The sequence below is a fragment of the Onychomys torridus genome, chromosome 17, assembly GCF_903995425.1.
Source record: "Onychomys torridus chromosome 17, mOncTor1.1, whole genome shotgun sequence".
Lineage (NCBI taxonomy): Eukaryota > Metazoa > Chordata > Mammalia > Rodentia > Cricetidae > Onychomys > Onychomys torridus.
This window is the reverse complement of record NC_050459.1, coordinates 15,665,622-15,692,419: the sequence shown is the minus strand read 5'-3', so window position 1 is coordinate 15,692,419 and position 26,798 is coordinate 15,665,622. Positions and strand designations below refer to the sequence as shown.

The 26,798-nt window shown below is 46.7% G+C and overlaps 1 protein-coding gene across 2 annotated transcripts in view; it reads right to left on the bottom strand.

Annotated features, from left to right (window-relative positions):
- The window catches only part of Mcph1 (microcephalin 1), a 213,694-nt gene that overhangs the window by 10,419 nt on the left and 176,477 nt on the right, over positions 1–26,798 (bottom strand). For both annotated transcript variants that reach the window (XM_036166490.1, XM_036166491.1), the window contains one exon: positions 6,963–7,200. In XM_036166490.1, the coding sequence (XP_036022383.1) occupies positions 6,963–7,200 (238 nt within the window). The remainder of the gene's footprint in view (positions 1–6,962; positions 7,201–26,798) is intronic.

The window sequence follows — 26,798 nt, the reverse complement described above, 5'->3', positions numbered from 1 at the left end:
TACTAGTATTTTTTGAATCCCAGGCAGCTTATGCACACTCTTTCTGAAAGTCTGTCATGGTGACATAGTCTCATTTATCTGCTTTTACTTTTTTTGTCTCCTGTCAGGGTTGATGAAGAGTGGCACCTCTTTTCTGTCCACTCTCCAGTCTGTGAGGTGGTGGCGAGGATTCATCTTGCAGAGCCCCAGCCTCAGTGGCACAAGAGATCTGGCCATCGACTACATGCACATCCTCACGCCATTCTGAAGATGGCTTTCCTCGACTGGGCATACTCTAGTTGCTGTAAACCTTTAAAGGCTCTGTAGATTTCCCTGTCCTCCTGCAGCAGTTTGGTGGATGGTGGGGGACACTCCCTGGTTCCTTTTCACTCTTTGTAATGCCCAATTTGTTTACATTTTCTGTTCCCTGATTCAGTTTTGGCAACTCATTTTCAAATTTATCAACACAAATTTGCTCATCACACTGCCCCTTACTGTCACACATCTCTACTGTGTGTGTAAAGGTCTCTAGGTTAATTTGCAGTACTATTCACTGGCTGCTGCCTTCCTTTTTCAGTATTGTGCATTTCTGCCATTTAGAAGATCGGGCTTCACTACTGCTCAGCTTCATGCTTTGCTTTGTTAATATCTGGCAATGCCACTACTGTCTTCTCCTCCTTTTGTGCCTCAAGACTGGCTTACTGTCGCTCATCTTCAAGCACTGATGTTTGAGGAAAAAGAAGTGACTGAAAATGAAAACAGGATAACGTATCCAATACTGTTTTCCATGCTTGAAAGCTGGGGAGGTGGACTGTCTTTCGCTCTGGGATGGAACAGCTCAGCCTCAGTCCTGTTTGCAGAATACTGCAGTACACAATTGGAAGTCTACCAATTAGCAGTCTTACAATCAAAAGAAACTTTCACTACAGTACAAAACACCACTCCTTATGAGGAAGATGCTGAACTGGAAATCAGATGGTTGGGCTGGTTTCTAGAGTTCTTTGTAATCCACCTAGGACTTCCACAGGGGACCTCAGGAGTCAGTGAATTATAGTTAACCCAGGCTGCGATCAGAGAGGACTCCAGGCAGGGTGGGGCAACAGCATTCATCTACTTTCTCACAGTTCTGCATTGATGTCTGAGGTCAAGGTGTTTCTCTTGAGGTCTTTTCCTTGGCTGGTTGATGTTCTGGCTCCCTGCATCCTCCCATGGTCTTTTCTGTATGCATGCACTTCCTTTTCTTTTCTTTCTTTTTTCTTTTTTTTGGGTTTTCAAGACAGGGTTTCTCTGTGTAGCTTTGTGCCTTTCCTGAAACTCACTCTGGAGACCAGGCTGGCCTCGAACTCACAGAGATCCGCCTGCCTCTGTCTCCCGAGTGCTGGGATTAAAGGTGTGTGCCACCACCGCCCGGCCAGGGCTTCCGTTTTTAAAAGAGAAACCATCCAATTGGATTAATATCCTACCCTTATGAGCATTTAATCTTTTATCTTCTTTCAGGGTCTTATCTCCAAATACATTCTAAGTTCCCTGCAGGCTTTATCTCAACCACTTCAACCTCATCACTTGAGGTTCTAGGGTGCTTAACATTAACTGCCAAGCAGGCAACTGCATGAAAAAAGGAGCCAAAAGCCTAAGGTATTCCAAGGTCACAAGAAAACTACCTTTCAGATCTAACCCAGAGAACATCAATTAACCAAGCCAGCGAACAAAGACAGACCAAGTGATTAGTAACATCCCATTAGGAGGTCAACCTTTGAAGTTCCTTTATGTGCTGGGAGCCATGGGGAAGCTGTTACACACTGGGTGCCTTGCTCATGAGTAGTGCTACCGCTGGGCTTTGTGGACCTGCAATCTCTACAGCAAGTTTTAGAGTTGTATGTCACATCACAAATGCTGAGCACAACCATGGCTCCTGCTGCTGCTGACTTCCCAAATGAGCACAAACATTTCTTCTGATGTGTATCAAATGCTGTGGTGCTGATGTCATTTCTGCTCAGGGCTGAAGACACAGATGTCTTTTTGGTTCTGAGGTGGCATTTTGTGCTGAGGGAAGGTGAAGGAATTGGCTTGAGTTGAATTAGGGCAGCCTGGCTGGCCAGGAAAATTCCAGGACAATCACCAGGGACTTTTCCTGAGTCCATCCTTTCCATGTATTTCCCCAACCAAAGCTAAGGTACCACTACCACGTCAGCAGATGACTTACAGAATCCTTTCAACAATATGTTCGCACACACATCAGCTTTCAATGTAAAATTATAAAATTCTACTGCTTAGCTTTTAATCATGTATATTTTGGTAGTTACTTTCTCTCAGTGTGATTGGTGGACTGCTGGGCTTGGATTCCTGGGCAAGGATAAATTAAGCACATGGGAAGAGAAGGGCAGAGGGAGCAGGAGGTGGAACCAAGGAACAGACATGCCTCTCATTCTTCTGGTTTCTGCTCTGGACCCCCAGACTTCTGTAACTAGTTCTTACCTAAGCAATTTGGATATGGGGCAAGGTAGGCTTGACCAACCCTCATGCGTCCATTTAATTATGAATCCCCAGGGAACATGGCGTCTAGATTAGCCTTGTTTCACAGAAAGCCACAGTTAATGTGCTTAGCTGGTCAGCCAGTGGGGGACACAATGAACATCCAGGCCAGCATGGGAAGGCCCCCAAGCTATCAGGGACCTTTTTCCTGAAAGCTCTGGCATGGGGCAACAGTCAAGTCAAATGTTCTTTGTGAGCTATGCGGAAATTATGTCAAGGCTAAACTTTCTTTTTCTGGTAGCTTTGTGGAGAATACTATACTATCTCCCCACAATAGCATAAATGTTTCCTCACAATAGCATAAACGTATGTCTTATCTCTTAAATGCAGCCCAGACAATTAAGCGGAGGCGGAGACTGGAACTAGTCTCATGAGAAAGGCCAAACCCATATTATTTGATACCATTGAAGGGAGGGGATGGCGTGACCAAGAATGACCACAGCACCAAATCACACATCTTGACAGCTCTTGGTGCAGAGCTTTGCCTGGCTCTTTCTCATCAGTCAGGGTGCTTAGACCCTGGGATCTCTGAGCTATGAAATGGGAACTATGGTTTGTGGGAGTGCCGAGGAGACACTAGCAATTAGACACCAGTTTTAAATCACACCCACATTACTGACGTTAGGACAGGTAGTGCCTGGTTCCTGCTACCAGGAACTTAATGTTTGTTCTCTTGTTGATTTTCATGTATATTCAAGTGCCCACAAGGGTGTTCTTGCTCAAAAATCCCCATTTCTCCTTCTGGTTGAATGATTCATGGAGAATGTTGGCCCAAGTACAGTGCTGTTTCAGGGAAAATGGGCTCTAGGGAGTGAAGAGGGAACACAGATTCCTTGTAAGGCAGCCTGGCATCTGATACCATCTGTGGAGGGCATGAGTAAGGCGAGGATTAAATGCCTCCTGTCGAATTCCACAGGGTGACATTCTGCACTCCTTCATGTCCTATGTCAGCAACACACAATGGCTGGGAAGGCAGGATGCTCAACGCTAACGGTTCACCAGACTCAAGGCCGGAAGAAATTCGCAGAAGAATCACTCACTTTCTTTAAGGCACTTCTCTGTAGTTTCACACAAAACTCATCAACTGTAAGAATAAATATAAAGCTATCAACCAAACAAATATACATGCTCAATCCTGGAATTTTCATTTTGGATGGCAACTAACAAATTTGAAAGGGGATAGAAAAAGCTTTTAAAACTTTGTTTTTTTCAAGACAGGGTTTCTCTGTGTAGCTCCGGCTGTCCTGGAACTAGATCTGCCTACCTCTGTGCTTCCCGAGTGCTGGGATTAAAGGTGTGTGCCACCCTGCCTGGCCTTTTAACACTTTTAAATTAACATTTTATCCAAACTACCTTCAAGCCTCCCCTTGGCCTAAACTCCTACTGCCTATTCCAGTTGGAATAAACTTGATTAATAAATACTGAGTATTGTCTTTCATAACTTATCACAAAATAATTTTCCTTTCAAACCAAATGCTTTAAAAGTTCCTGTTAATCTTAGCATTTTTTTTTTCTATTTACTCATTTTAGAGTTGGGGGGGGGGATTGAGCCTTTACACATGGCAGGCACGTGCACTACCATCAAGCTCTATTTCCAGCCCCTTTTAGTATGTTGAAAATACAGTATCTCCTCTCTTTCTCCTCTTCTCCCTCCTCCAAATGACCCTGGGGCCTTGTACAAGGTAGGCAGGCATTCAGTCACTGAGCCTAATCCACCAGCCTGAGAATAAAATGTTCTCTAGAGAAATGTTTATAACAATACAAGTTTTGGGCAATAAGAGCCTTCAAGGGACACATGTCACTTTGTTATGGCATTGGGGTGACAGTTCTATGCACGCAGGGACATTGTCATTCAGAAATCCTGGGAAGGCCAACCACAGCACACAGTATGTCACACGCTCTTGTGCTGTCTCCTTTGGCCACTGCACAAGGGGAACAGGAAAAGATCATGCAGTGCAGAGCCTGGAGGGGACAGCAAGCACAGGACTCAGCTCTGCTTGTCTATCTGTGCCTGATGTGGAGGCCACGCCTCTGTTAGGTGTGTACCACAGCAGCTGTTGGGTTATAATTCAATTCAGAAAGAGAAAAACTGAGCTAGCTAGTGTTTGAAAGATATATGGCTCAGACTGCAAGACTTGGTGTGTTTGAGGGGTACCCACAAGCCATGGGGACTCATCTTACTCAGGCAGGCCTGAAGTACACACAATACCCGGATGCTGCCAAGGGCAGAGGAGCTAGTGTAATCAATGACAGGTCAGCAACAGGACGTCAATTAGGGGGAGGAAAGAAGCAGAAACGAGGGTCCCTGAGCCAGCCCTGGCATGCAGAGAATGTTGCAGGGCCTTGGGTAGATGCAAGCAGGTAGGCAGTCGTCTCCTAAAATCCCAGCCAGAGATAACCGACAAACAACCGGAAGAGCTTAGCCTGGCTCAGACAGTGACTGCACAGGACGTAGGAGCAACAGGAAGGACTGTCAGTCACTCAGCCTGGAAATAACAGGAGTACAGGCTCAGTCTAGGGCACTGAGCAGCAATTCCCGCACTCGGGAACTGTTAGTTGTTGGTTCAGACTGTTGATACCAGTCATGCACGGACATGTTTTAAAGCCCGGCTCTGGTCTGCAGAGGTTGTTAATTTGATGCACTTTTCCAAGAAGCCAAATGAGAACCCGGCTTTGGAACATGTGATGTCTGAAGGTTCTATTCTTGGCATTCAGAAGAGTAAACAGTGGCTTGGCTTTGGGACTGGTGCTAAAGGGCATTTTTTTTTTTTTTAATAGTTAGTTTCTAAGCAAAAGACAAATTGCTCTGTAGCAGATAGTGAAAAGTACTTTTGATTGCATTATTTGAAAATGTACAGTGACAATCATCAATCATTTAAAAGATATTAATAAAATCTATGTGTTTCTCTGTGAATGTAACTTTGGAAAACAAGGTTATCTATTTATCTATTCAAGGAGATTGTCAAGAAGAGAGTGAGAGAAGCCAGAACTTTGGGATTTAGAGATGAGGGCGAGATGGGGACGGAGAGCAGAATAAGAAACCCAGAAAGAGGGGAAGCAGGAAGGAGGAGGAGAGGAAGATACATACACTAGGAGACAGTTTTGAGGGATCCAGAGAGGACCTCGGCCTCAGGAGAAAAGGAGGTACAGGGAAAGAGAAGAAGAAAAGAGGGGCAGCCAGAAAGAGGAGAGGACTAGTGGGGATGGAGGAGAGGAGCAGGTGGAGGAGGGGAGCAGGTGGAGGAGGGGATGAGAAGAAGGATAAGAATGAGGAAGAGGGGGTGGGGGAGGAGAGGAAGAGATAGTTGGGCTTCAGTCACAAGAGAGAAAGGGAGAAACACACACACACACACACACACACACATACACACACACACACACACACACACACACACACGAGACAGCTCTGAAGGAAGGACCCACATGTGGGATAATTGTTTAGGAGCAGATTCCTCTCAAAACTCCTATGTTCAAGCCCCAACCTCCAGCCCCTTAGAATACAAATGTATTTGGAGTCACGATCCAGGGAAGACACTAAATTAAAATTAGGTCTCAGGTGGGGATGAACAGTCTCACCAGTGTCTTTAAGGAGGAAGTGTGGACTCAAAAAAGGAAGTCACAGGGGAAGGGATGCCACCTGAACACTCAGGGGAAAGCCACAGGGAATCTGCCTGATCATACTTTGGCCCAGTCCTTCCAGGCTCCATGATGGTGAGAAAATGACCATGTCAGTTGCCTGGTCTGCAGTATGTGGTCCTACCAAACCAATACATCTGTCAGTGCCTCAGGGATGAAGGTTTAAATGTATTCTCAAAGCTGAGTCCACTGCAGGGTGGTGAGCCCAGCACAAAAGGAGGGAAGGAGGGGAAGGACTGGAGGGGAGAGGAGGGGAGGGGAAGGAGCAGGGGAGGAGGAGGACACCCCTGGGAAATCTCACCCCTGGCTGCATGGCCCTTCTCCTCTTGAGAGTTCTGCAATCCTCCAAAGTGGGATAATGGGTGAGGCCTGCCTGTCACCATCATGCATGTGGATCGCCTACAGTCAGGTGTCTAGTCTAGGATCTTTTCCTCCATGGGAATCTCAGGTAGCACCTGGTACAGGTACCTAACCCAAGCCAGCCAGTGTAGCCTGGTCACTCCGTGCTTACAACTTGAGGCTGAGGTGGCTCAGAGTGAGCAGGCCCTACCCGCACCGAGAGGACAAGGCCCAGCGCAATCTCCTCTCCTTCTGAACTGTCCTTCATCTGGCAGTAAGGGCAGGTGTGTCTATGACTGTTAGGGAAGACACCTGGACGCTAAGCTATTAATTTCAGGCCCAGAACACACTGGCATCATCCACTTCTCTTCTCACTACCAGGACCACAAAGTGGTCTTCTCCTTAAAGCTACCGATGGGCTTGTGACCAGCAGGACCCTCTCCTGGCCCTCCTGCTTCCATCATCTGGGTTCCTACCTAAGACCCATTTCTCTGACAGGTACTGGATCCTTGCTTCCTTCTTGCCACAGTAGGGACCAATGATGAGGCTGGCCAGCTGAGGGGCTGGGCTGATGTGGCCACCACACAGGAGTACCAGTTCACACAGCTTGGCTCTTGGGGGGCTGCTGGCAGGTGAAATGAACATCTTCGGCTGACTGGCAAAGAGGTTTCCTTGGTATCGCCGGGTGGATAACTGGCGTTCAAGTCTGCAGACCTGTGGGCAGAGAGAAGGAAGTCAGGGGTGGCAGAACTCACACAGTATGGAGACCAGGTTAACAGTGAAGCTCACTCCTTTTTCCAAAAACAAATTCAAGGTAAGGTTGCTGTATCAGTCGATTTCTGTCAATATGACAGTGTATCCAGGACAAACATCATCAGGGAAGAAGGCTTTCTTCCGGCTCATGATTTGTTTCTGTGCTAAGCATGGTGGCTGGGAGACCTAACGCAGAACGGAGCACAATTAGGGGAAAAAGCACACCGGAGTGACCAGCTTCCTCCAACTAGTCCCTACCTCCTAAAAGCCCATTCAGTCATGAATTCACGCATAGATTATTTCTTTGATTAAATTAAAGAGTTGACATCTTCCCAATCTAATCACTTCTCAAACAGCATGGTCAGCTGGAGATGAAGACTTCAACACACCAACCAGCCTTTGGGGTCCCACTTTAGATCTAACCACAGAAACTATCCATTCTTGGGCAAATTTTACATTCCCAAGACTCAAAAAGACGATGATGTGAAAGAATGTTTCTTTCAAAGTGGATAGGGTAAAAATCTAGGAATACAAACGTACAGGAAAAAATGGGTTGGCTTCTGAATTATCACAACTTTAACAACAAAGTATTAAAGAGTAACCAAGTACCTCTTTGAGTACTGTTGAAGTAACTTGGAGGACTGTATTGGTGAGGGCAATACCTACTGCTGGCATCGCCTTTGCCATCATTCAACTATTGGGGCTCCAGGGCTCCTTGGCAAATGACGAAGAGACTCTATGACTGCTTCTATCCCATTGACCACCAGGTGAGAACATTCCCCAGAGAGAGCAGGTGTGTATGTGGGGAAGGGGTCCTGGAAGATGTTTCAAAGAGTCATTATAAAAACACTTTGAAGGGTGTTTCAGACAACGTTTAAGAAAGAGTGTTGGGCTGGGGAGATGGCTCAGCCATTAAAGGCTAGGCTCACAACCAAAAGTATCAGAGAAAAAGTGTCGCAGGCAGTGGGAGGCATTTGAGAGACAGACATGTGAGCCTGTACTCTCGTGTAGTTTGATACAGTTGTGGCCATCTGCTTGATCCCAATTTCTCTGCAGCTGGCATGCTCCTAGCCAATGTGATCTAAGACTAGGTGAGATCAGGAGGACTTTCCCCTCACTATTATAACCCAAAGTGCCCTTTGCACTAAATGGTCATGTCTATGTGCAACACATGCAGTTATTGAGCACTTGGGACATGATGACAATGGATGAATGGGAAGATGGCTAGTCTAGCATCCCGAAGAACCTAAGTCCTGGACCAACCAAACTGAGACACATCCTTCTTTTTCCCTTATACTAGAAAACCAATTCTAAGTGTGTAATCTACCTGTTTTTTTTTTTTCTTTTTAACTTTCCCTTTCCAGAAATTAAAGTGTCTCAATGATGTTACTCAATTAACTATTAAGGATTTGTCATGTATTTATTAACTCACTCTAAAATGCTAACACTATGTACACATACACACAATACAATTTTTTAAAATGACAACAAATCATGATCATCATGATGATGATGATGATCATCATCTAGGTTCTGTGGCACACACATGTAATCCCAACACTTTCAAGGCCAGCCTCAGCTACACAGTGAACTTGAGTCTGCTTCTGCTATGTGTGACCTTGTCTCAAACAAAAACCAACCCTCCCCTCCCCCCCAAAAAATGGGATCAAGTTCACTCTCTTACAATATTATAAGCAGCAGGCAGCCTGTTTTTATTTTGGAAGAGGGAAATAAGCCTTTGGCATCCCGGAATGTGGAGTTAGTTGCTGATTTCTTTAGTTAAGTTAGTCTTTCCTTACCAAGCATGTATGTTTGCCAGACTCACTTGGGGTACTGGTGAACAGTGAGAAACAGAGTTCCTGCTTCAGATTATAATATTAAAGTCAACAGGTTAAAATTTGTCTTTTTGTTTATGTACTCGGCCTGAAATCAGAGGAGGCACACGCCTTTTATCCCAGCATTTGGGAGGCAGAGGCAGGCAGATCTCTGTCAGTTCCAGGCCAGCCTGGTCTACAAGTAAGTTCTAGGCCAGCCAGGGCTGTTACACAGAGAAACCCTGTCTCAAAAAACAAAACCAGAAATATCTGATTATTATTCAGAACGATTGAGCCTCCCCAGGCACTGACTTTCTGCTGGGAAGAGGGTCTTAGTCACTCTTCTCATTACTTTGGCCAAACACTAGACAAGAAGTAAGTTAAAGGAAAGGTTAGTTTTGTGGGGATCATTTCATCATGATGAGAACACATGATATTCTACGTGTATGTACTTAAGGACACTGAAGGAGCAGACAGCAAGTGGACACTTCTTGCTCTGAGCTCTTCAATCCATACTGCTGGTGGAGGTTAGCTACAGTGTGGTGCCAGCTGAGGCCAGAACTTGACATCAGCTTTGCTTTAGAGAATGTTGTTTTCCTAATCACAGAGGCTACTGATTCACCAAAGGTTAGCTCAGACACTTCCAATCTGTTTACCTAGAAGTCAGTCACGTCAGACTGTACTGTTGAAGTGGAACAGAATCTCCCAAGCTCTAGCTCTGAGGAATCCTAGCTATTTATCCATGACCAAGAAATAAAACATGGCAGGGGTTGATGGTTCACTCACTGCAGCCAGGGTACTGGATTTCAATTATCGAGAGAGTGTACTTGCTGAGTCTCTCTGACTCATTGATGGGATGGATACACAGGCCCCTGGTGGGCCATGCACGGGAGAGGAAGTACAGAGCTGCTGTGACCAAATCCTGGTGGCAGCCGACAGTATAAGGGGTCGCAGCTCCAGGAGGATGCCTGAGACTATGTGCTAGCCACAGGACAGTCAGACTTTGAATCAAAGGGTTGGGCTCCACAGTGCGGGCTTTTCCCAACTCTGTTTTCTCACCACTACCAAATAGACAAATCCACACCCAGGTCAAGTGAAATATTGCCACATCTGAGTCCCCAGACGAGGTTTCCATAGCCTAACAATAACATGCAGATGCTGAGTGTCAGTCCAAGGACTCTTTTGAGAAGCATGGGAAACACAAAGCAGGCTGCACCTTTAGTGCATCTTAGATTCCAGTATCGGGCACTTGCCACCTCCCTAACTGGTGAGGAGCTGGTGCTGTCAGCTCTTAGTACACTGGGGTAGGCCTCTAGAACATTCACGTGGGTGTGCAATCATAGCACAGGTGAATGGTGCCCCTTTCTTGGGTTGGGACTTCTGAACCCACAGTGGGGTTCACTTCATTACTAACCTGCTTTCCTCCTGTAGTTGGGGCCTGGGGGGCTGCTAATGTGGGTCTGCTTTCCCTCTGAAATGCACTCTGCCCATCAAGCCTTTTCCTCAAGCATGCTACCAATGAGCCTGGACTTTTCAGATCCCTGCTTAGGACAGCCAGTGCCACAATCATAGAACTGGATATGAAAAAATGTCAGTTTCTTACATGTTAATTTAAAGGGTATGAATTATACCTTTTCGGCCTTACATTTTATATCCAATTTTCGTGCCTCTTCCTCTGGGAAGCCTTATCTAATGGGCTCTACCCTCAAATCCTTCCCACCTGACTTGTCTTAGAGGTAGTCGGTGCCACTGGTCATGCATGGTCATTCACACCAGCAACTAGTGTCCCAGGGATACCAGCTGGTACATGTGACTGTGGCTGGAGAGAGACGACTTGGAGTCAGGTGGAAAGGCAGGATGCACAGAGGACATGGGATTGCTCAGCCTGCTCGCAGGAGGCAGGTGCTGGAATTTTCACTTAATAAGAAAAGCAATTGCAGGGGCTGAAGAGACGGCTCAGTAGTTAAGAGCACAGACTGTTATTCCAGAGGACCTGGGTTCAATTCCTAGCACCCACATGACATCTCATAACTGTAACTCCAGTTCTAGGGGATCTCACATCCTCACAGAGACATACATGCAGGCAAAACACCAATGCACATAAAATAAAAATAAATTATTTAAAAAAGAAAAGTAATTTTAGTTCAAGTAACTGAAGACAGGGTGCACAGGTGGCTCAGTCAGTAAAGTGCTTAGTATGTGAGCACAAAGACCTGAGTTCAAGCCCCAGAACCCACATGAAAAAGCCCGATGTGGTGGTATGTGCTGGCAATCCTAATGTTGACGAGATGGAGACAGGCTGATGCCTGGGGCTTACTGGCCAGGAACTGACCTAACTTGGTGAATTCCAGGTCAGGGAGAGATTCTGCCTCAAATAAATCCAGTTATGGTTGGAGAGGTGGTAGCTCAGCAGTTAAGTGCATTGGCTGTGTGGGTAAGAGCACTGGCTGCTCTTCCAGAGAACCTGGGTTCAATTCCTAGCACCTACATGGTGGCTCACAACCATCTGAAACTTCAGTTCCAGGAGTTCTGATGCCATTTTCTGTCTTCCTCAGGTATTAGGCACACACATGGTATACCGACACACATGCAGGCAAAACATCCATACACATAAAGTGAAAAAAAATTAAGGTGGCCAGGCATGGAAGCACACATCTTTAATCCCAGAACTGAGGAGGCAGAGGCAGGGGGATCTCTGCGAGTTCGAGGTCATCTAGGGCTACATAATGAGTTCCAGGATAGCCAAGGCTAAAGAGTAAGGTCCTGTCTCAAAAACCAAAACAAACAAACAAACAAACAAAACAAAACCAAAAAACCAAAAAACCCCAAACAGACAAAAATATGAAGGTGGAAAACAGCACGGTGGAGAGTGTCAGAGGACACCTGGAGTTGTGCTCTGATCTCCACACACACAGGCACAGGCACACGGCTCTCTCTCTCTCTGAACATTTCTCCCACTGGTGGAAGCGCTTCCTTCTTTCCCACTCCATTCCAAGGGCTCAGCTGTCTGGGTGCTCTGAGAGGAAGTGCAGAGACAGGCGAACCTCACTGCACAGTGTGCACAGATCCCAGAGGCACCGTAAGGGGGTCGGGGAACCCAGGGAAGTTAGAGAGGGAACCCCGAGTGTGGGGCTGTTTGAGATTCAGCTGCTCAGGAGTCACCTCTGGCCAATGAAGCCACTTTGGGATACAGAGTATCTAGAGTAGGGTGGGATCCTCAGAGGGCAGTTGACCATAGCTTTCACTGTACAGGGGGGAAACTGAGGCCCAGGGACACAAGACACAGAGCTCCCTTGAAGTTGCAGAGAACCTGACAACACTGGCCAATCCTGCTCCCGCTGTCCCTTCACACCGCTCAGGATGCTATCACTGAACTAATTTGGGCTCTCCTGGCCTCGCTTCATTCTCATGTTGGGTCACTGGTGCGTCCAATCATTCACTCCCCCTTCATTCAATAGAATAACAGGCTACACTTTGAGAACACACAGATGGGAAGACAGCCAGTCCACTTTGTTTCTTAGAGTACAATAAGACACTTCATTCAAAGAAGAGACTGAGGAGACTAGGACCAGCTGAGGAGACCTGGTGGTGGTGGGAGGGAGGGAGCAGAAAGCACGCAGCAGGGCACTTCAGGTGACAGGTGTCCGGAGCCTGGCACGTTCCAACACATAGTCCAGGATCACCGGAGCGTGAGCATGCAGGAGGGCACTGGGGTTGGGGGGACTACTAAGAAAAGACAACCTTCTTAGAGTGTTCAGGAAGTGACCACGTGGTGAGGCTGAATCAGCAGGCGGCAGACCAACATGACCTCACAGTGGGAGGAGGGTAGTTAACAGGGCCATCAAAAAACTCATTACACAGTGAGTTCCAGGCCAGCTTGGGCTACAGGGTGAGACTCTATCTGAAAACAACAAACAAACAAAATCAATCAATCAATCAATCAATCATCAAACTCCCCCATGTGAGCAGCAAGTTATATTATGGACTCTGTAAGTTAGGAGAATTGCCCTGTAGAAAAACACACAGGGCAGGATGGACAGGCCAAAGGGAAAAAACTGTCATGATTTTAGTAAGAAATGAAGATGTGAAGATGCTGAGTTTGGGAAGGATGAGAACTCAAGACAGAACGAGAAAGCAGTTCTACTTAGAACCTAGCCATGTGATTTGCTTGATATGTGTAAATGGGGGCTGGGGGGTCCAGCACGAACAATGGTATAAGAGCCCCGTGTGGCCCCTGCAAGAAGACTCAGCCATTGAGGTTGAAGGGTTCCAGTACCTGTCTTTCCCCCCTCCAGAGTTCAACATCAACAGGAAGGAATTACAGGTGTTGAGCAGCTGGCGATCAGTGAGGCAACAAACAGACCTTCCACAACCTCCCAGGGGACTCAGCATCCCTACAAATCTGCCTTCGTACCAGTGACTGGAGTGGACTGTTCCCAGGGAAAGCTAATAGTTCCCACTGAGCATGACTATGGCCTGCTTGCCCACCTGAGGACTGCCCTGTCAGGTCCCTCATCCTAACTATCTCACATTACAGTAAAAAACACGCATTTCTCCATTGACCCGCCACTTGCCTGTTCTACTCCCCTGGACAGGTCCTTCTTCTTTGTGTCTCTGTTCTCCCTGTAGCCTTTGCCTCCACCAGACTGTACGCCTGGAAGGCTGGCGTGTCATTTCACCAGAGCGAAAGCTGAAGCCCTTCAGTGGGCAGCAGGGCCCTCACTGCTACTGCCGACGTGCACTGCCCATGCCTCTCAGGCAGCCATGCCCATCCCGGGCTCCTGAACGGTCTGCCTCATGCTCCTGAACTAGACCCCCTCTGGTTGAGACGTCTGTCTTCCCACCCGGGTGACTGTGCAGTGTACCGAGCTGTCTCACTGTCCGCAAGGCCTGCTCTCTAAGCACTGAGGGTGTCCCTTGGCTCCCGGCCCTCTTCCCCTCCCCTGGGCCTGGTCTGCTTCTCCTTCTGTCAAAATTTCCAGCACCTTCCAGTGTAACAGATCATTTACTTTTTGTGTTATTTCTTGTTTCTCCTGATGGAACCAAAGGCAAGAAATGGCTGCTCTGTTCGTGGCAGACCCCAGCAGCACGCCTGGCAACACCTGTATGCTGTGGGAGCTCAGCTACATTTGCACAGTTAATGGATTTCTTGGGTAACTGTGGAGTATGATATGCAGGAGACCCGGGGTTCTGTGGAATCTAATTTCAAGAAAGCTCCAACTTTATTTAGCTTGGGAAGCAAAACATACTAATTTAAGGGCAAAATCAGGGCAGGAATGAGGAGAGAGATATGTTAAGGCTCAAGATTGTGGCAGATGAGGCAATGCCTTGAAGGGTGGATTGAGTGATGGATGAGCACAGATGAATGAGGATTCACTCAGGAAATGGGGCAGGGGGAGGCAGTCTCGGAACATTAACAGCAAAGCAGCACGGGCCGTGAGGGGAGGAGGAAAGGGAGGGCTCTCCAGCCAAGAGTGCTGCAAGAGGTAGCCGGCCATGAACAGCAGTCCTGGCATGGGTGAGGACTCAGCTCAGCTTTATGTCGGATTAAGTCACTTTTCTTAGTGTTCTGACAAAATACCGGACAGAAGCGACTTAAGAATGAAAGCGTTTATTCTGGTTTGCTGTTCAAGGAGGGAAGGGCATGGCTGCTGGGGCATGAGAAGGCTGGTCACACTGCACGCCCAGTCATGAAGCAGAGAGGTGACAGCTGGTGCTCAGATTGTGTCCTTTCCATTCAGCCCCGGGCCCCAGCCCATGGGATGGAGTTTGTCCACAGTCTGGGTGGGCTTTCTCACCTCAATTAACTTAATCTAGACATTCTCTGATAGACATGCTCAGAGGTATGTTTCCATGGTGATTCTGAATGAAGCTACCCATTGCAGATATGCCGAATGGGATGCTGCAGTTGTCTGTTACCATCCAGTCTACAGGATGCAGCTCCACAGACATCCTAGGCTGTGGGTTTATAGAGTTTCAAGCTGGTGAACATATCTAGGGGCAGAGAGGACGGAGAACTGCCATGTGTGTCCTGTACTCCTGCCCTGTATTTTGCCTCGGGCATTTCCTCTTTTGGTTCTGCACTTTTATCCCTCGGTAATATCTTCTGTAATAAGCTGACAGGTGTAATTCAGTGCTTCTCTGATTTCTCAGCTGTTCAAGCAGGCTATCAAATCCGGGAGAGGACTTAGGAATCGTAGTCACAGTTACTCAGTCAGAAGTAACAGGGGGACCCAGTCTGTGTGACTGGATTGAATCTCGGGACCAGCTGGTGTCCACAGCAAAGGGCTGTGTGGAATGGAGACCCCACATGGTCAGTGCTGATGTGCTGTGTGCAAGGACAGCAGAAGGCAGAAGTCTGTGAGTTTAGAAGAATGCTCAGGGGCAGCTCACAGCGGGGCATAGGGCCTGTGGCTCACCTGTGCATATGCAACAACAGCCACCAGAGGAATTCATTTTTAACTTGCTACTTAAAACTCCCAAGTTTTAAGTCTTTAATTCGAAACATCATTCCTAGGCATTTTAAAAAGAATTACAAAGGTTTAAAAAAAAAAAATCCAGGTCTTATAGTCTAAGTTGGGATAAATGGGCCAATGCCCTCGGCCAATACCCCGCTCCTCGCAAGCTCATACACAAAATCACACCAAGAGTATGTGACAGGCTCTGTCCCGGCCTGGGAGGCCCGTGGGCAACAGCAAAGCATGGTGATGACAAACGTGAAACCTTCCCTTCTGTTGGCAGTGTGCTTTAGTGATGCTGGGATTTCTCACCAGTGAAGGGTCTTTCCAACAGGGACCCATGTGCCAGGCCTGCTGCCAGGAGCCAGATGGCTGGTTTGACTGGTCTGACCAGGCTGGAGACACCAGTGGACAACCAGAGCTGACCCCACACTAGAAAGGTAGGACGGAGAAGGAGGAGGCAGAGTTCTGAAGGGGTGTTTGAGCACACTGAACAGGTTTAAAAATAAACAGCCTTAAAAATAAAGGCTCCCGATTGTCACCAAGGGTGCTCTGGCTCTGCATTACCTTGGCTACATTGTCCTGAGCTTTTTGTACAAATCCTTGTGAAGGCTTCTGTTTTCTCACTAGACTCTGAGCTATAAATTGCTTACTTAACTACTGCCATAAATTACTCAGCATATAAACACACCATACAAGTTTAAAAGTAGAGTGGTATCGAAAAGCATTTTGAAAAGCTTGCCACACTTGGAACAAAATGCTCTACTCCAAGGGATTACTGTAATCTGCTGATAAGTATTCCAAGGCCTAGAGACATGAAAGGCATGGGGCCACAGAGCAAGTACAGCTCAGCCTCCCCCCACCCCAAGTCTCTCACTCACCCTAGAGGCTGCACCCAGCATGTGACACAGAGGAGGACCACCAGACTAAAATACTGGTACAGTCCTACTCCACCTGTATGTGTGCGCGCCCACACGTGCATGAGTATTTTAGTAATTCCCTTGGAGCCTGATCTGTGAAGCTGGCTCACATACTGTCACTCATTTAGTCATATACCACAAACCTTTGGCTTCTGTTGGGACACATCTAAAGATGCCTAAAATGTGTGTCTCCAATATACACCATGTTTTATTTGAATCTGTCTTGTTTCTTGTTTGACCTCCCTTCCTGTGGGCGTGCTGAAGCCCCCTTTAGCAAAGCCTCCAAGAACACCCACTGTCATCTCTTCAGCGGCTCTCCTGTCCCCAGAAGCTGAGAGACAAGAGGGAAGGCCTGGGCTCCAGGAAGAGCTCAGGCTTCAAGCTCAGCTCTGTTACTGTGTGGCCTTCAGTAAGCCTTTACCCCTCTTGACTCCCAACTTCGGCTCACGCTCTCACAGCATCTGCTCAGCAGACATGCTGGAAGGAAAATTGAAAATGTAGACACCCAAGAAACGCCAGCAGCCATGTTATCACAGCCTTCCACTCTTTCACAGTCATGCAATATTTGCACTCTGCATACTTGTTAAACCATTCTAGGTACATTCCACAAAATACCCAACTGTTATAAACTTATTGAGGCAGAGACTATCGTTATAACATTTTACAGTTAATGAGACTGAGGTCTAAGGCATCTTAACCAAGGTGACATGCTGGTAATGTGGTAGAAAATATTCAAATTAGATCTATCCTACTGTCTAGGTAGAGCTCATGCCCTTGCCTACACAGCATATTGACTTAAAGACATGATTGCTCAACCAGGTGCTGTTAGCAGCCTCTTGTCTGAAAGCAAGATGGTCTTTCTAGCCATCAGGTCTCTGACAGTGTCTGAATATGTCTGAGTCCGTTATTCTATATCCACAACTAAAATCTCACAATGGGTCTAAATTCATTATACTTCCCTGTCAAACTTTAAGCTTGACCTTGTTAGTTTGGGACTTAAACACAGGGATATTTCCTACAGGTCGTGGCTCTTCCACACTCCAGGCTGTGAAAGCTCAAGCTATACAACTGCTTAGATCTTCACTTTGTTTATGCCAAGATGTGGGTGATGACCTCCTTGAGTCGTGGTGGAGGCCATCTTTAGTCCTGCTAGCCTTGTCATCAAATGTCTGCTTAATGCAGTTGAATCCCTTGACACTGTGTATGATAAATCATGGATCAATTGGATTCAGTGCTCTGAATAAGAAAAGACAGACAACTGCTACATTGGTTGATTTCAAGACTTCTCTCAAGGAAGACTATGGTACCTCTGGTGAGTCAAAAGTGTATGTGTGTGCATATGAGTAAGATTCAGATATTTGTTCATAAAGAATTCCCACACAAAGTCCAAGGTGATAAGCCAATAACAATGTAGACTCCAGACGCTAGGCAATGCAGATTAGGCGATGTTCTGAAATCTGAGCTCCAAGGATGGATGGGAGGGGCGTTTGCCTCTAACGCAGTAGCAACTCAGCCTTGAACATCTGTATCTGGTTAAGAGGACTGGACTCAGGAACATTTAACAGGCTGATGAGTGGGAGATGAGAGCATGTCAAAGCAGGAGACGTGCAGGCTAGTGACAATGGTGCAAATGATTTACAGAACCCTTATGTTATGTCATTGGCAGCGACAGTCTCGGGCAAAGCAAGTGTTGTTGAGTCCTAAGAGTATGGTTTATATAATCTCCCTTGGTTTTAACTCTAAATAAAATGGAGATAAACTGCAAAGAACATGTTAAGAAAAAATAATGGGCTGAGGACAGAGGAGGGAGTATGGGGAGGTAAAAAGACCTGGATGTCTGCATCAGTATGTGGCTACTTGGTGGGATGTGGGTGGCATTACTTTGATAATGAAACTCCCAGTAAATACAGAGTCTGTGTATTGAGGAAGGAGACAAGAGGGCTGTCACTAGCCCAAAGCATTGACTGAAACCCTCACTTTCTGAGAAATGGCACAAGAAAGTGATGAAGGAAGATCACTGTTGGCCCAGCATTTCCAAGAGTCATGTACAAATGACACCCGCGGTTGTCCAGGATGATGATTGGCTTGGCCAAGGCAGAAGCGTTTTCCTGACTTTTGCAGAATGCTAACTCAGACAACCAATGTCAGAGTTCGGTGTGTGCCAAACTTGGATTTTCTAAAGCATCATTTGAGTTTTAAAGGCTGCATAAGTGATGGGAACACAGCTGTCTGGGGAATCCACAAATAACTTCCCCAAAGCCATAAATCTGCAGTTCATGCCTCGCAGTGTTCAGCAACTACAAGAAGTATGTCAGAATCTGAACTCATTCGGTACTTTTCTCTCTCTTTTTTTAAAAAAGTCTCACACTATAGCCTGACCTGAACTTTGCCTGAATCCTCCTGCCTCAGTCTCCTAAGTGTTGCCATTCCAAATATGTGCCAGCTCCCATTCCATCGCACTCCCCACCTCCAACCTGCCAGGTTCTAACCTTCAGAGGTCTGAGGTCAGATTCTCCATACATTTCAGCACTAACAATGTGAGCTATTGTGTGGTGTGTGGCTCTGAATAGTTTCGTTTTTAATTCCCATTTTTAGAAATCTCAATACTTATGGAAATCACTCCTTGGGTTTACAGAATCTATATTTTGAGCCTTTAAAAGCCATCTGGTAGGGTCATCAAGATGGCTCAGTGGTTATAGGCATTTGCTGCCAAGCCTGATGACCTGAGTTTGATCCCCTGTACTCACATGGTGGAAAGAGAGAACCTACTTCTCCAAGATGTCCTTTGATTTCTAGAAGTACATTGCGGCACACACGTGCTTCACACATACAAAATAAATGAATGCAACAATTTCCTAAAATTGTCTGGTAGCCCAGAGCACATCCATAGAGTATTAGGAAGTCAGGAGTTCTGGGTGTTGGGGAGATAGCTCAGTTAATAAAGTGCTTGTCCCAAGAGCATGAGGATTTAGTTTGGACCCCCCAGAATCTCCATGAAAATGCTGAGCATGCACTTGTAATCCCAATGCTGCGAAGAGGACATAGGAAGACATTTGAGGCTCACTGATTGGTCAGCTGAGTCAACTGACCAGTTTAAGGGTCCCAGTGAGAGACCTTGTCTCAAAGAAAGAAGGGAGATGGCCTCAGAGGAATGACACTGACCTCTGGTCTTCACGTGCATGAATATATACGCCTGTACACTCTACCCTCACATGTGTGGAGCTGGGCATTACACACAAGGTTAGGAGTTCTGAGCAAAAATGTAGACAAGGCTGTACTCCAACGGTTCTGTAGGGTTCCTTAGAGTAGTTCTCGTTCTAAGTGGCTGTCAGAGCTGCCTCAGAAGCTGCAGGTCCGCACTACTCCAATAAAGTCAGAATTCGGGGTGGGTGAGGGCAGACACTGTTCCCCAAATGAGCTGATTAGGATGTTCAGACAGAGACAGTTTGCTGACCAAGATTTTCAAACACCTGACTCCAGAGGGTTTCAAAGGTACCTGCATCCTGGCTCTTCTGCTTTAACTAAATTAGCCATGGTCACAGCAGCAGACCTTACCAAATCTTCCACATGATTCTACAGTCATAGAAGGCCCAGATTAGAACTAAAGGAAAGGGCTTCAGAAGAGCCAGGCTGGCTGGCTGTGGACAGGTCTATTTATAGTTCAACAGACAGTGAGCTCGAAGACCACACTTGAGCACCTTATTACAAAAGCTTGGTTGCACTGGGCTACCCACACCAAGGAAGAGTAAAGGTGCTTTCTTAGTGATGAGGAAAATCTGTGAACATGGATCTCATATCAATCTCAGGCACATGAGCCATCCTGGTAAGTGATGTGGTTCTGCACCCTTCCCTGCTTGTGCTTTCTGGGTTGTCTTTAGGCTCTTACTTGACTATAGACATCTCCATTACTTAGGCAGCCCTGTTGCCATGAGCAGGTGAGGCCTGGCCGCTGGGAAAGACTGCTCAGTCCTCACAGGCTTATACACGTGCTGAGCTGCTCTCATGCCTGGCATTATGGTCTCTGTCTGCTTATCCTTCCTGGCTTGCCAGCCAGTTCTGTTGATGTTGGAGTCTTGCTTCAGGATCTGGCTAACACACCTTGTTGGGGGTGAATACTCTGTCCCTTCCAAGAACCATGACCACTGCTTGCTTCCTTGGGACCAGAGAAGACCTGATTCTAAGTGGTCAGTCTGGTCTTCCCATCTCTGTCATTGTTCTGAAGTGACCCGGTTGCTTACTGCCAAGTGCATGCTGGGCTGTGTGGAGAGGAGAGATATTCTTCCTACCCCACTGGAGACACCTGGTGTGCTTAGTTTCACTGGAGTGTGGACAGCCAAGCAGAAGTGTGACTGGATAAAGCAGGTGTGATCTAATGATGAGCTAAGGCCTGAGAAGGTGGGATACCCACTCTCCAGTGTGCAGAGAAGAGGAAGTTCCTTTCTTCCAGGTATAGGAAGGCCATGCCTCCCATCGGTCTTAAGACATGTCTTGGGAGAAGTGTGGGGGATGATGGGGGGATCCTTCCTGTTTCTCCAGCTTTCTGGAATGCTCAGTGCCTACACTTTTAAGATTTGGAAAGTGAAAAAATGACCTGCTGTGATTTTTTTTTTCCTTTTCAAATTTGAGCTGGGATGCAGGCCAGTGGCCACAACTGTCACCTGGGTCGTGATCTATGTTTGGAGGGCAGAGCACTGTGGCATCTGTCCAGCCATTCACAGCAGGGCCTTTTGATGTTACGTGGCTCAGGGCTCCTCTGTAGTCCACTTCCATGATTTCTTTGCTGCTGAGTCTTTGGTCAGAAATGCAAGGCCTGAGCCCTAGCACTTGTAGATGTGCTGCCTCCTGGGCTTCCGAGGCAGGGCTCCCTGCGGGACCCAGAAGCTCCCTCAGGGTGAAAGTGCTCCTTGGCAGGCTGCCAGCTGTTAAAAACCAGGGACAAGAGAGGAGGGAAAAGAAACTGAGGAGCACTGGGGGAGGAAAGATTGGACATCAACATCTGGAAGAAAGAATAAAACTGCTCAGAAATTTGAGTCCCACCCTCTCTGCATCTCCTCTGGCTAGCACCCGTGGGAGCAGGAACAGACACACAGTGACATCTGGGTGACAAGGATCAGGTGTGTACACAACACTGTCAGGGCCACCCCATCCTCCAGTCCCCAGCTCGCCACCTACGAAATGAAAAGACCATTGGGTCATTTTCTAACTTTCTTTCTGATTAAAGATTTTGATTCGGTGTTTCCCCCATGTCTACTTCTCTCATTCCTTTCTACCCAACAATGTGCTTGCTCCTAGCTAATTTCAAAAGTGTTTTTTGCCCTTCTCTTTTTTCTTCCTTCCTTCCTTTCTTTTTTTTTCTTTTTGGCAGGGTTTCTCTGTGTAGCTTTGGAGCCTGTCCTGGAACTCACTTGGTAGCCCAGGCTGGCCTTGAACTCACAGAGATCTGCCTGGCTCTGCCTCCCGAGTGCTGGGATTAAAGGTGTGTGCCACCACTGCCCGGCGCCCTTCTCTTGATAGTTCTAAAAACCATTTAGAACTCTAAGTGCATAGTTGAAGATTCAGACAGTCACATTCATATTCTGTTATACTTTAACCTAAACAAAGAGGGCTCTGGAGTCAGCCTGAATACCTGGTTTCTTTCTAGGATGGGCCAGGGATTGTCTAGGATGGTAGGGAAGCACACGTGAGCCAAGGCCAAGGCTCTCTGGAGGCAACAAGGTAGAGGACCAACAGCATCCTGGGAAGACACTTCACTGCACCAAGAGGGAGAGGCAGGTCCGGGTGAGGGTCCAGTGACCCTCTCTACCTTCTATGAGTGAGCAGCAAAATCAAGGAGCCCCACCTCAGGGTTTGTCAGAGGTCACAGCTGTGAAGATGACAGATGTCATGCTTAGAGGGCAGCACAATAGGAGGGAATGCAGTGGCTACGTGCACACAGGTGAGGAACATCACAGACCCACCCTGAAGCAACATGTCTGTTTCTGTATGCGTAACTGTCAGGATCAACTTGACTGAGGTGATACACAAGCATTATAACACACTTATTAAAGGCACCAGTGTGATGATTTGACAAAAGGAAGTAATGGCACTCAACTATCACGGAGACCATCCCATCCTAGAGACTGCACTCATTCACTCCCTTTGCATGAATTTATTCCCTTTGCGTTCCCTCAGCATAGCACTCCAACCTCTGAAGCTGCCGGCAATGAGAGAACCCAAGACAAAACAGAGCCGGCCCACTTGAAAACTGTACATCCATGAGCCACTTCTATAGGCACCACAGCCTCACAAAAGGGGACAGACACATTCTGTATGAAGCCACAGATATCAATGTCTTGTTTGTCATCCCATTTTGTAAGATCAATTTCTGGGAAGACTGAAGAATTCAGGCTGCAGGAGAATGTTTAGGCGGAAAGGAGTGTAGTAAGGCTCTCAGGGGAATGATACCCTGTATCCATAGAAGACTGGCTAGGCGCGCGCGCGTGCACATGCACACACACACTCATGTGCTTGCATACATAGACACAAAACACATGACCACAGGTGGGCACATAGATATAGATATGCACACATCATACAAATACACTTTAATTTTCTCTCTCTCTCTCTCTCTCTCTCTCTCTCTCTCTCTCTCTCTTTAAATCATTCTTATCTAGGCCAGGCCTTATTTAGTTTATTGCATCTCTTAAAATAGTCCCAATAGAATAACACAAAAACAAACATGCTTCAGAGAGTGTGGAAAGGTCATGGCAGGAGCAGAGTTTAAAAGAATAAAATACACAGAGTTGGGCCAAGAGGTGACTAAGAGGGAAGGAGATAAGATCTGTCTACAAATACCTGGAGGTTGTAAACAACAAGGGAAGCCACAAACCAAGCCAGCCAACAACAAAGGCTGACCAGGAATTCACTGCGCATTAGGGAGAGGAAATGACCTGCAGGAGCAGGAGCCTTCCCACTCTGGGGCTTGAGTGGGAGGGCACAGCTGGCGCCATCCCTCCCAGGTCCCTGGACTTCCCTAGTCTCAGACCTAGTCTCCCTTCTGTTTCCATGGTTACTTCAGTGGCTCAGCATCTTAGGGCACTTCCACTTGGGGGACCATCTCCATCAGGTCTACCTCTATCTGCCATCACTTGGTTGCACTGGAAGTCTTCACTAGAGATGGCTGTCCTAAATTTTGACAGCAGAGGCATGAGGCTTATTGTGTCTGGCTTCAAGTCACCCTGCATCCTGAGTGAGCACCTTTCTGGGTCACTCTGTGCAAGGATTCTTGATTATTCTAAATTACCCACATAGTATTTGGAACCTTGCTGCCTTGTGTCACATTCACATTTAACTTGACGGTTTACAGAATGTCCTCATTGTATAATATAGGGAAGTTAAAAGGAAAGGGGAAAAATACATGAACTCTGCTTCTAGGAACTCACAACCTAGCAGGAGACACATGGAATGCCTAACAGAATCAAGGCAGGTCAATTACCCTCATGTGTAATGGTAACAGGCAACAGTCCTGTGAAATCAACTCTTTATAAAGGATTTGGGAATGCTTTTCAGAGAAACCTGTCCTGTGGATAATTAAGAAAAAGGTGTGTGTGTGTGTGTGTGAAAGAGAGAGAGAGAGAGAGAGAGAGAGAGAGAGAGAGAGAGAGAGAGAGAGAATGAGAGAGAGAGAATGAGAGAGACAAAGAGCTATATGTGTACTGCAACACACATAAACATACACACATATGTAAGGTACAATAGGCATGTGTTCTAAGTACATGAATGGGATATATGTACATGTGTATGATATGTATGCACATATCCAGCATAACAGAGACCAAGTAATTAACAGTGGTTCCAGGAGGGTAGGCTGGTCCTAGTGTGGGTAGCTGCTTTTGGGGAGAAAGGAAGAAGGAAATAAGAGATGTAACTGGCAGGGAGGTGAGAGCAGGTTTTGAAAAGTTCTAGAACGCCACACTCTGGGGTTTGAACTTTAACCTGCCAACGAGAGGAAATCCCTAGAAATTCCACAGCAGAGTGGAACTCGATGGTATCTGTTTTCCAAAGACATATTGACAAAGACCAATACGAGCAGAGAGTCAGGCATGGAAGGAAGCAGCAGCATCAGCATCAACAGCAGCAGCAGGAAAGTGCCCTCATGCCAGGCAACAAAGCCCACCCCTGCTGGCCGTGGCATGTGGCTACAGGCAGGTAATGCCTGGATCTGTAGGATCTACACTTGTTCCTTCCTCAGGGCACCTGTTCTTCTTCTCTACCTTGTCACCAGTCTCTACACAGGCTTGTTTACCAGCCACATAGCCTGTGGGACACAGAACAATTCAGAGAGGACCTGGGTCCTGCCCCCGAAACCCCACTCTCTCCAGTGGTCTCTCATTCCAGCGCTTCACTCAAGTGCTCCCAGGAGCAGTCCTTTGATAGGAGACTCACGGGTGTTGAGCACGCTGTGTGGTACCAGGGCGGCAGCAGATCTGTACAGATTTTAAAGCAGCATCAAGACAAAGTTTTCAGGAAAAAAAAAAAAAAGAAAAACAAAACAAAAACGCAAGTTAACTGTTTCTGAATCCCAAACAAAACAATGTCAGCTCCAGATATCTCTGCAGCTTTCTAATACTCTGGGTCTGTCATTCAGTTTCTATGGCCGAAAGCTAATAGAACACAGAGAAAGAAACCATAGTACTTCTCTTTCGATTAACTGCACACTTCCCCAGACTGACAGTATTTAGATAGTAACTCACGCAGGCAAGTTCTCATTTTATTTCATTTTCCCTTAGTTTGTGTATAGGTAACTACAAAAGTGCATAGATATGGTTAAGGAGAGACTGTCCCACTTGCTGTATTTGTTAACCGTCGTAGCTTATCTTTTTTTAACCTACACAATCTGCCTGGAGTTCTGTGTAATTTCCTACCCCACCTGACCCCATGACTCTGAAAAAAAGGGGGAAAAAAGAAGATAAAAAGTAAATTCAGGGAAAGCTACCAGAGCCCGCTGCCAACAACAGATGACTCAACCAGCACCTGAGAATTTGTTGTGTTTGTGTGTTCTGAGGCTCTGAACTTCCTGCTTCAATAAAATACCAAACAAGTTGTGTTTCCTTCACAAATAAGCTATTACATCAAGCCCTGTTCCTATAATTTCACGAGTTTGTCTCCATTCCAACATTTTCTTTGGCAAATGTAGAAACATTCTAATTAAAGTGTGGAGCAAAACAAGCGTCATCCATGGTGGTAAGAATCAGGCACAAAAGCACATCCTCGCCTTTCACTCTCTTGCTGTGCGCTGCTTTCAAACAGTTGGGGACTGGCGACATGCAGTCCCTGACTAATTCCGAGGTAATGGTTTGAAGAAGCCTGAGTCACTTGAGAAAAAATTCCAAAGGTATCAATAATTCCTGTCACAAGCTTAGCATTCCTGAAGAATGTCCTTCCGTCCTCCCTAGGAGGAAGGCATTCCTTTTAGGTCATCACGTAACATCAAGGTTTCTTTTTAAGACATTGAACGAGGAAGAGGCCTTCCTATTTATATGACTGCGGAAGCGAGTTGGAAGCTGAGTTGAAAGGACCGCCTCACTTCCCAGGGGCTCTTTACATTTTCGCTTTTATGGAGACTTTTAAAAGCCTCCTTTGTATTTACTTTGAGAAGTACCATCTAAATAGGACAAGTGCTTTTTTTAAAAAAAATACCCAGCTTCAGTAGCCAGAAGCCACCAGCACTGGACCTCATTCTCTCTGTGGCCAGCTAAGCAGGTGCAAGTGTGCATTCTGCTTTTAACCAACTAACAGCTATCATCAGAGTAGACGTCACCAGTCACAAGAGACCCTCAAGATTGTAGTGCTGACATTACCGTAAAGAAAGAAGCAGTGGGAAGGGTCAGACCTGCACCTGAGATGCCAGCTTGTCCCTCGGTGCCAGCCTATCTCAGTCTGCCCCAGCTGCACATGATCTCCTGGTCTTCAGAGGGGGTTGTATACACAGAGGGCTAAGTAGGAATACCATCTGCACCATCCATGCAGTTGTGGACAAGCTGTCATCTATGCTAAAATGAGACTTTTGGGGGATCTGGCCATCTTGGACTTACTCGTACTCCTTTAGGCCAATTTTCACTCATTGGGCAAGCAAGCCCATTAATTCTGTTGGTTTTCTAAGCTAGACTTGAGTGGAATCATTACTTTGGCCTGGTTGGCACCCTATCTGGGGGGGTCAGTATGTTTCTGTTCACATCTCTCCAGAAAAAGTCCATGCAACACACTGTATATGTGAAGAGTCACAATCTAAATCATACTTGCTGGATAAGCCACAGCTGGGCTATCTCTAAGGCGCCTGACCACATCTGTTCTCCAAGTTCTGGTTAGCTCTTAGTTCGACAGAGAGG